Consider the following 10,333-nt stretch of genomic DNA (forward strand, 5'->3'; position numbering starts at 1 on the left):
TCTTCTTTGGTAGACGCTGCTGCTGAAGCACACAGTGTGGTGTGATCTATGTTCTGTGCACTGTTCCCGTTGCTGTTAGTGAACCATCACATGCTCTAGTTCAGAATGGCCCAGAATACTGTACTTTGGCTTCTGCAGACTCTCTGTTTGTGCTAGAGGGTCTGAGTATTGAAAATGCAAGAAGTATTTCAAACTCTCCTGGTTAAAGAGACTCAGGGATTTGCTCCAGGCTTATCTCACAGTCTAGATGTATGGGGAAAATGGACACCCCCATATTCCATTTGCTGAAGGAAAAGCCAACGAGGCAAACGTTTTCTGCTTCTCCAGCACGACTCTTTAGTTTCCGTGCAACTTTCACACTTGTGGACAGGAGGTCCTAATAGCTGTGAAACGCAAGGGGTACAATGCAGGCCCGGGCACAATGCAGCCACTGGCAGAGGAAGAGGAGTGCAGGGGGAGTGCACCGCCCCTGGCAGCACGATCCCCAGGGTGCCATCGCAGCTGCTCCCCCACCCGCGCTGGGCATCCCACCCCCACAGGCAGCACGTCACACCCCTGGGACGTGCGCCAGCCCCACCCCCGCCTGCTCTCCGCCCCCGGTGCCGGAGCATGAAGCTCCGCCACTGAATGCAGCTCTCCAAGCCTCTCTGCCTGGCTTCTGGAACTCTACCCAGGCCACACCCCTCACTGACCCTGTTTTGTACCCTGAGTGTTTTTGCCAGGCTGAAATCTGCCCATGAACTCAGTTACTGCCTCTTGTTTGCCTGGATGAGGGATGCATGAGGGTGAGTGGGTGTAGAAACTAGCCTATTCTACAAAGGTAAAATTTACATTAATTGTTCTGCCCACTTCTGCCGCTGGTCTCACTACCGCTGGCAGCTTGCCCAGAATGCAGTACGCAGTCCTCAGGCTGAAAAAGGTTCCCCTTCCTGGCACAGCATAAAATTTAAACGCACACCAGATTAGCACAGCAGCCAGTCACAACAGCATTATTATTCCCCCATCACGGTTTTATTTATTTATAATATTTCTCTTACCCGCTCTTCATTACCAGAGCAATCCCATTACCATCACATTGACATTAAAATCACGTACACGTTTAAACAACAACAGGCAGGAAAATATCCAAATTAGCACGCAACCAGCAATGTAAAATAGCAATGCAAAAAAGGCATGCAGCTGATGCCAAAAACTCAGCAGAATCAGCACCAACCACTTATGGGAAGGGAGGGAAGTCTAGAAATGGTTTGGTGAGTTTCCTCCATAGATCTTAATTCATGGGCAGGTCAATAGAATGAAGACTCTGTCTTCAGTCAGTGCAAGCAGCTTGAACTTTGCTCAGCAGCATGTGAAAAACATCCATGGAGCTCTTTCAAGACTGGTGCAATATGTTCATGGTGGCAATCCTAGCCATGGCTGTTCCAAAGTAACTTCAAAGGCAACCTGACATTTTACATTAATCCAGTCTTGAGGTTACCAGCACATGGATCATTCTGGCCAGACTATCCAGGAAAAGCCACAGTTGCCTTACCAGCCAATGCCAGCAAAATGTATTTCTCTCCATAGAGACCACTTGTGCCTCCAATGACAGTGATGGATCTCAGAGCATCCCCCGGAATATGTGTCTGTTCCTTCAGAGGAAGTGCAGCTCTGTGGAAAACAGGTAACTTGCCCAGTTTCTGGGCCCGGGAACCAGCCACCAACCAAGTCTCCATTTTATTGGGAAGCTGTCTCGGTGTTGGTGTCCATTTCAATTTTATTCTCAAGGTACCTCAGAAACTTGTCACAGCAGCTTTCTAAGTGTTCTAAAATCATATTAACAGGAATCAATCTTTAAAAATTTCCCTATGGTGGAGTATTTTAATTTCAATGTCATCTGGCAGGGTTTTTTGTATTATTATTTTATTATTATTATTATTATTATTATTATTATTATTATTATTATTATTATTATTATTATTATTTCTTTTGTTACAACTGCAAATACAAAATTGAAAGAAAGAAAAATTCCCATACCACTCAGAACAACTCTGCCACATGGCTATCTGAGGATGTAACAGAGATCCTTCTTTGCCACCTTCACCACCATGTGGTAGGAACAATTGTGTGCTCTAGCAAACATTATGTCATCTTCCTGCTCAGATTTGCTCTACTTGCATTCCAGCCATTGTCCAAATTGCTTCATTTCCCTAAGCCTCCTTGAAAATAAGGGAGAAGACGGGGCTCCGTGCCACTGCGATCACGTTGAATACCTGCTTCACCACACCATTCCACAGCAACAATAGGGCTCAATAAAATCACTGCCTCTGTCACAAAATCCCTTGGAGTATTCAGGAATCCATCAGATTCCATTAGTCTCTGGGAGTGGACCATCTTTATGTGTCCCCAATCCCTGCAGTGGAAACTGATGCCATCAGACCAAACCTCACCAAGGAATGGTCTGACCATGACAGTGGATTAACTTTCCTGTACACCATTTAGACATGACTGTTGTTAAGTGGAAAACCGGAACACTTACTTCCAGATTTTCAGCATTCGCGAGCTAAAATGTATGAGTACCAAGGCGTTTGACAACCAAAGTAAGACTGCAAAGAAAAAGAAACTACAAGCCCCCTGCTCCAGACTATCCTCTTTAAGTTCTGGCGCAAATACCAACGGCATTCACTGCAGCATGCTCCTTGGCGGCTGTGGTAGCCGTGAAGTCCTGAGTTGGGGTGGGCGAGGCACCAGCAGCACCCCTATTTTGCCTCCCGGGCCCACACTAGATGCAATCCCTTGAATTCTACACAGGAGTGGAACGGTCTGGTGAGTGAGACAGAATCCTTATGGACCACAGTGACATCCTCCTTGCCCTGCTGTTTACCAAAGTACTCAGGTAGATAAAACTGCACCAAGCCAATTCCACCCAACTAGTCCACCCAGGTCTTGGTAATACACACCAGCTTAGCTCCCTCATCTATGACCAAATTGTGAGTGACAGATATTTTCTTAAAGACCAACTTGGCGTTAAGTAACCATACCAGAGTGGCTGAAAGGACAACCTAGGTCTTGGTGGATGGAGAAAAGACTCAAAAAGGGCACAGCTATCAACCATCTCACACCCCCTGCTCCTCACTTTTGTTGTATATGGTCACTGTGCTTATCTTCCATATATTTATTCTTTACACAGAACTGTCGCCATTTGTACCTCTTGCATTTCATGGCCACCTGGCCCCAGTGGGTTAGTTCTGAATGAAATTGGTTGAACAGAGATCCCAATGAAATCAATCCAACAAGTTAGTCATGACTTAAGTCCCATTGACTTCAATGGGACCAACTTAGTAACTAACTAAGCACTGATCCAAGTCTATATTTTATATATTTTTCTCTATAGGGTGGGTGGTGGATGAATGGACAGCTGTCTGCCAATTGAGACCAACATTTTAAGTATTTGATAAGATGAGTTCTAGTCCACAATAGCTTACTCCATAATAAATCTATTAGTCTATAAAGTGCCAAAAGACACTGTTGTTTTTGTTGCAGCAGGCTAATGCCATCCCTGTGTTCTAATTTTCAAAGTAGATGAAACTTCAGGAAGTATTATACTGCAATTCCAACAAGACACATCCACCTCCCTCAGTAAATCATTAATTGTAACTATTCCTATCATGCATGATAACTAAGCAATAGTGATGATATCCAGGTTTATCATCATATTATATCATATTATCACTAAAGCATCTCTCCAACCCAAAAATGTTGCCCGTACGTTTTAACCTGTGGCTGAAAGAAAGGAAGCCATAGTATCCTTCACAGAGCATCTTGAAGCCTCATTCATCATGTCTTTAGGTACTCTCCCTCCTTCCACACCAGCAGGTGAGAACTTCCATATTCCTACTAGACTAGGAGACAAATATCACTTCCCATGCCAAAGAACTGGAGAGGGAGATGTGAAACTAAGAATTAAATTCAGGAAAGATCCTTTATTTTTCCATCAACTTGAGCAAAGCACCCTGAAGCGAGACTCAAGGCAAACTTGTTTTCACATCCTAAATCAAATTCCATGAGACAGCTTTTCTAAACTTGAGATCTGAAGCATGGCATCTTTCATCCCCAGCTTCCAATTACAAGGCTTCACACAAGCTTTGATAGGTAAGTTCAGTGCACAATGGCCAAGTTTCTCTTCCACTGTTAACTAGTCCTTGTGCAGCAGACTCCTAGGCAAATAGTTTGGCTGGGAAAGAATAAAGGGTTGAGTGTGTGCCCATTTTCTCCCTTGGCACCGATTTAGCACAGGGTATGAAATCTTTGACTCCCCAGATGCTGCTGGACTACAACTCCATTTTCCCTTACCATTGGCCATGCTGGCTGGGGCTGATGGGAGTTGAACAACAACATAGGTTCTACGCCTATGAGTCCTTATCTTAAAGCCTACTGACCCAAGCAGGTATCATTCTTGAGGATAGCCAAGTTTTACCAAGTGATTTTCTCTAAAAGTTTTACAGCAATGACTAAACTTGCACTCCTGGTTGTAACTTAAGATTGGAATAAGCATTTCATTCTCCTCAGCCCCTTAAATATAAAATGCTTCTTAAAGGAATAAATAAGGAAAGTGGCTGTGGGGATCAGTGTCAATTCTGATGCACCCCAGACTTACCACCGCAGACACTGAAAACTTATGACTATTACCTATTATTATTATTATTATTATTATTATTATTATTATTATTATCACTGCACCAATCATTACAAGTTACTACCAAGGCCATGTTCAGCTGAGGTAGCAAAGCACAGTCCAGGAACTCTGTAAGAAACCATTGCTTTGAGCAGCCGACCTGGTTGCCTAGCCTAGAAGATCCTACTGCAGCAAATTACGTATTTCATTAAGGGCCCATTTTTAAGAAACATACTAGCATTATAAGAGATTGTGCTAAAGACCCTATTTCAAGAAACAGTATATCAAGAGGCAGTATATTATGTTGCCTAAGACTTTGCTTCTACTGAAAGATAGGAACTATTTGCATACTTACAGCTCCCAAACTTCAGAGGACAAGCATGTCCATCCATAGGGAAGTTTACCAGACGCATAGGACAGTCAGCATTAATGGTAAGTCTACACAGGAGAGCAGAATTGAGCTGAGTTAAATCATCAGCAGATTGGGGGGGTGGAAATACATGTCAGAACAAAAGTCCATGCCATTAGAGTGCCTACTTACCTCATGGTATAGAGGATGGTGCCGTTCTGCATTATCCTGAAAAGTTTGTTTGGAGTTGTCATATTATGAGCAATTGACTTCTTCCCGTTTCTAAAAAAGGTGTCTGGTGTCCATATTTTACTGACCATTAAATTGTTCAATCTCAGAATTTCAGTGGGCCCACCAAATTTCAACCTCTCATCAATCCACATTTGCCGAAAGAAAACATCCATGGTATATTCCTATTGAGAAAACAAGTGAGCTGAAGATCAGGACCCAGCCTCTCTAGTAACAATATATGGTTACTTAGTGGGAAGGCTTACATGCACATGTTAACCACACTCCATTCACTACTTAATCACTTTAATCCTATTATCCTTAAGTAATTCCTTAAAAAGGAGCCAGCCTATGAAAGGAAAACATATCCTATTTCATAATAAATTGCCCCCAATTAATCAGTGAATAATGGATAATTTGCTATCACAAAAACAGATATCTTGATATGTATTCATAAAACAGAATGTAATTCCTGAAACTAATGCCTTATAACAGATATGTGGTATTGATTTAGGATGACATTTCTTTTTATTTTTTAGAAGAGGTTTGGATTTAACTGGGTTGTGGTTGGGTAAAAGCTTTCCTGGAGTGAGAGCCAAGGGAGTGGGTGGGAAGAGATTTAGTGGGTTTTTATAGATTTGTTTTTGAACTAATGTATAAGAAGAGGAAGAGATTCAGGAGGTTTGAAGTATAAGCAAGACAGTCAACACTGTCTGGCCCAAGGCATTTGCTACAAATGGTGCCCCTCTGCTTGCTGCGCTATTCAAACCTCAGTTCCTGCCTTCTTCTATCCCCTCTCTTCACACTGATAGTACTTCCTGAACCAGGTCCCTTCCCCCTGCAGGCAGTTGTAGGATCAAGAGTTCCATGTTCACTGTAGATGAGTAGTGGGAAATCTCTAACAAGGGGGTCTAACCCAGCCCACCAAGCTTCCCCATCCAACCCCCAACCCAAACACACCAGACACCTATAGAAATCCAATATAATGAAGAACTTGGAAGGGAGATTGGAGCCTTCAGGACAGAACACTGTGTTTTATTATTCTGGTAACGGTGCAACTTATAACCTAACTTTTGTCCTCTTGGAAACACCAGGGCTGTTGGGTCATAAAGATTTTGCCTTCAAAACCCCAGTTCACATAAATAAGAATCCTAGTTTTTGGCTGCTTCTCATTCAAATTCAGGAATGCCAGAGCAAGTTGCCAGCAGGCACTGACGTACTCACTAGCTGATTTCAGACACAACACTCAAGTATGATTTAACCTAACGTGAACAAGCCCTGGGCTCATCAACTCCATTCTCCTCTGGTACAGTCACAGTTTAGTCTAACATCCAAACCTGGGCAAACTCTGTTTAGTCTTAACTATGGTTTACTGAAAGCCAACTTTAAACCATGGTTTCTGATCCTGGTTTATTTCTTTAAACTATAATTAACAGTAACCACAGTTTGAAGTTTGGAAATTATGCTAAATTGCCATTAACTGGAAGCAAAAGTGATAGCTCCAGATATCCTCTTCAAAGCCACACCAGAAGAGGTGAGAGGAGCAGCCAAGCCCAAAGGTTATTTGCATGACGCTTAACCAAGTTTAGCATTAGGTCTGAATACACCACTCCATGTTCCCTGTGAACATCAGACTGCACTTCTAAGTAAATAAACTGGTTATAGAAAGCTTCACTTCTGTTTTTCCCCTATAACATATCCCTGCTCATCAAAAGCCTCACCAACTTTTATGGCATTATACGGTATATTGTTTTTATTTTTTAACAATCATTTATGCCACCCATATTTGTGAGATTGTACCTCGTATTTCACTTCTCTTCTCAGCGCATTGCAATGCATTTTGTAATAACTTTTAAAAATCCTTGGTAGGTAGAATGGACAGACAAAACCCAGGATTGAGGTTGGAAGCACCTTATTTTACCAACCAGCCTTTCGCCTATACAGTGGTACCTCAGGTTACATACGCTTCAGGTTACATACGCTTCAGGTTACAGACTCCACTAACCCAGAAATAGTGCTTCAGGTTAAGAACTTTGCTTCAGGATGAGAACAGAAATCGTGCTCTGGCGGCACGGCGGCAGCAGGAGGCCCCATTAGCTAAAGTGGTGCTTCAGGTTAAGAACAGTTTCAGGTTAAGAACGGACCTCCATAACGAATTAAGTACTTAACCCGAGGTACCACTGTATACTCAACAATAAGTCTCAATGATGCCAGGGGGAACCACAAGCATGATTGCAGCCTTTGGATCATTGATTGTTCAGACATAATAAAGAACATTCTAAGAAGATTCTAGATGCATACACACTACTGAGTTTGTAGCACAAAAATGTAGCTCCCCCCCCCCCAATTTGGAATAGTTCTTGCTTGTCTTGAACATACTGCTTTCAGTTTAGAGCCTAGATCCTGCCATCTAAGGGTGGGTGTGGTTACTTAATACATGTTTGAAAATAATTGATTAAGTTGTCCATGTATTTTCCTCCCTGCACATGCCCCGGGTGAATGAAGAAGGAAGTAGGGATTGCAATCTTGGTATACACGCACCCACAATGCCATTGGGAAGGTGTGTATGTGAGGTTCCATTGCCAGGAACCACCTATATGTTTTCAAATGGATACACTGTTGGTAATGCAGAATCGCTCTGCAACGAGCTTCCATTTTTGGAACAAATAATGCTTCTCAGGGGCAAAAAAAAATGCAGCAGATCTAGACTGTGTGTGGACTACAGTGGTATCTCGGTTTACGAACTTAATCCATTCCGGAAGTCTGTTTTTAAACCGACACCATTCTTAAACCGAGGCGCGCTTTCCCTAATGAGGCCTCCTGCCACCGGTGCCCTTCCACCATTCGGATTCCGTTCTTAGACCGAGGTAAAGTTCACAAACGGGGACACTACTTTCGGTTTTGTGGAGTTCATAATCCGAATCGTTCATTAACAGGGCTGTTCTTAAACTGAGGTACCACTGTACATGCAAAAAGCAAGCACAAGGTCTCCATTGATTCTAGAATAAAATGTCATGTGTGCATAGCCAGACTCCAGAATGTCAGGGATCCTAATAATACTAGGAGGAAGTTTACAGCATCTATCAAGGGCAAGCACACAACATACTGATGAGCCTACCCCAGGTTCCATAAATGAGTGCCTGTTGCCATCTGCTCTTTCACCGAGCAAAAGGAGCACTCCCTGCCTGACGTGCATTTGGCGAAGTTTACTTCCCCTGCTCCGAGCTCTGCTGTGTATAATTCTCCGCATTGTGGTGCAAGCGGCCGCAATCTTCTTATAGCTCTGATGCCCTCTTAACCAACAAACCCTGCTTTCCCCCCAGGAAGGCCAGAGAGCAGTGGGGGGAGTGAACCCAGACATTTGCATTATGATCTAAATATTTGATTTGCAAGTGTGCTTGAACACACGCACACACAGCTCTCCTCCCCTCGAAAAAAAAAAAGATGCATGCTAAAACTGCCCCGCCTGGCCCATCGCAGTCGTGCAAAACCGTTTCTCTGTGCAGCCCCAACGGGAAATGCACGGCCGGGTCCCTGCAAGGCAGAGATTGTCAAGAAGATTAAAGCGAGTAATCTGCTCTAATGACAGTCCACTCAGATGCCACCGTAATGAATCCTAGAAAACAGGGGCAGAGCAAGATCCCTTGCAGCCGAAGGGCTTGAGAGGCAGAGAGGGAGAAGGGGGGGGGCGATCTCCTTTGACACTAAGGCTCCTCTCACAGCTGGGGGGGGTGTTGAGTTGCTGGTGGGGGGTGTCTTACCATTTCTACATCTGACACAGGACCAAAGCTGGTCACGTAGATGTCTGTCTTGACTTCCGTCACGGCTCCTGGGAAGCGGTTCCAGGGGGCGAAAGTTTGCGTGCGCAACGTCGAGGGGAGGAAGGAGAGAGTTCAGTGAGATGGGTGGCATTTATTCTTAGGGTGCTTCCCCCTCCCCCTCCCCCAAGGGAGGAAACAACTTGTTTGCACGTAGTTAGCAAAAAGTAGGGTTTGTTTGGCTTCCCCAGATGCCCAAACAGGACTTTCTTAGAAGGGGTGTCTTGGCGATGCGATCCTGGGAGGGAGGTGGACGGGGTTGGTCTTGCCTCAGTGAAATCTCCCCCCAAGACGCCCCCACCCTACAACGGCCCCAAGGTAAGGAGCAAGCCGGGTTTCCCCCCCGCTTGCAGCGCGACCCCAGCGGCGCATACTGTACTCGGAAATCCAAGCCCCACAACCCAAACGCCGCGGTGTCCGATGGGGCTCCCTTGAAGTGTAGGATAGCAGCCCGCCTTGCAGGCAACTGTGGCTCGCAGGCTGCGGCTCAACGGGAGAGGTCAAACGCCGTGGGGAAAGAGGGAAGGTGTACAAGACAAGTAAGGACCTGGGCTGCCCCTGCCGCCGAACCCGGGTCGCAGCCGGTTGTCGTAGCCGTCCAGGAGCTTGTCCAGGATCCGGGAGATGTTCTCCGAGTAGAGGTCGCCCTCGTCGGCGGCGGGGTCGTCCGCCAGCACCTTGTGGAGGCTGCAGAGGCAAGCACAGAGCCCCGCCGTCACCCACAGGCTTCCTTCTTGCCCCAAACCAACTCCCACCACCACCCCTATGCTCCCCCAAAAAGTTGCTTCACTTTGGATCAACAGCAAAGCAGCCCTCCCGGCCATTTGCTGTCCCGAGGTGTAGAAGAGCAAGGCTGGCCCCAACTTCTGCGCCCAAGTTTGCTTTACTTACCACGCAGTGAAGCAAATCCAAGGAAGCCACCAAGCCATGCCTGCGCTCTGCCCAGGACCTGGATGCCAACCTGGTCAACTGTAGCAAATCTGAGTAGGACCCATCTTCCTTCTTCAGTTTTGTCCTCCCACTCGGCGTTTTCCTTACTACCAGTAGTGTACCCGTAGACCTAATGCTCTAGAGGAGTGTGGATGGGCAGATGGACTTGGGCTGGTTCCCCCCCCTCCTCTCCCTGCCAGCCCCGCCTTCCAGGGGCTCCTCTTCGCCCTGTGTGTGTGTGTGTGTGTGTGTGTGTGTGTGTGTGGTCGGTCCCTGATATTCCCCCACCGTCGTTCAGGCTCATCTGAGTGCTTCAGTTGTGGAATTACAGTATGAAGGGACGGTGCCCGGTCG

General features: G+C 45.5%; 1 protein-coding gene across 1 annotated transcript in view; it reads right to left on the minus strand.

Annotated features, from left to right (window-relative positions):
* GABRA6 (gamma-aminobutyric acid type A receptor subunit alpha6) overlaps positions 1–10,115 on the minus strand; it is a 30,973-nt gene extending 20,858 nt beyond the window's left edge. Inside the window, exons 1-5 of the mRNA XM_081184755.1 lie at positions 9,941–10,115; positions 9,597–9,736; positions 8,993–9,060; positions 5,196–5,416; positions 5,010–5,092 (exon numbers count right to left, since the gene is read on the minus strand). Coding sequence (XP_081040881.1) covers positions 5,010–5,092; positions 5,196–5,416; positions 8,993–9,060; positions 9,597–9,736; positions 9,941–9,978 — 550 coding nt within the window. The 5' untranslated portion in view covers positions 9,979–10,115. The remainder of the gene's footprint in view (positions 1–5,009; positions 5,093–5,195; positions 5,417–8,992; positions 9,061–9,596; positions 9,737–9,940) is intronic.
* Between the last annotated feature and the right edge of the window lie 218 nt (positions 10,116–10,333).

The sequence above is a fragment of the Podarcis bocagei genome (genome assembly GCF_964188305.1).
Source record: "Podarcis bocagei genome assembly, chromosome: 2".
Taxonomy (NCBI): Eukaryota; Metazoa; Chordata; class Lepidosauria; order Squamata; family Lacertidae; genus Podarcis; species Podarcis bocagei.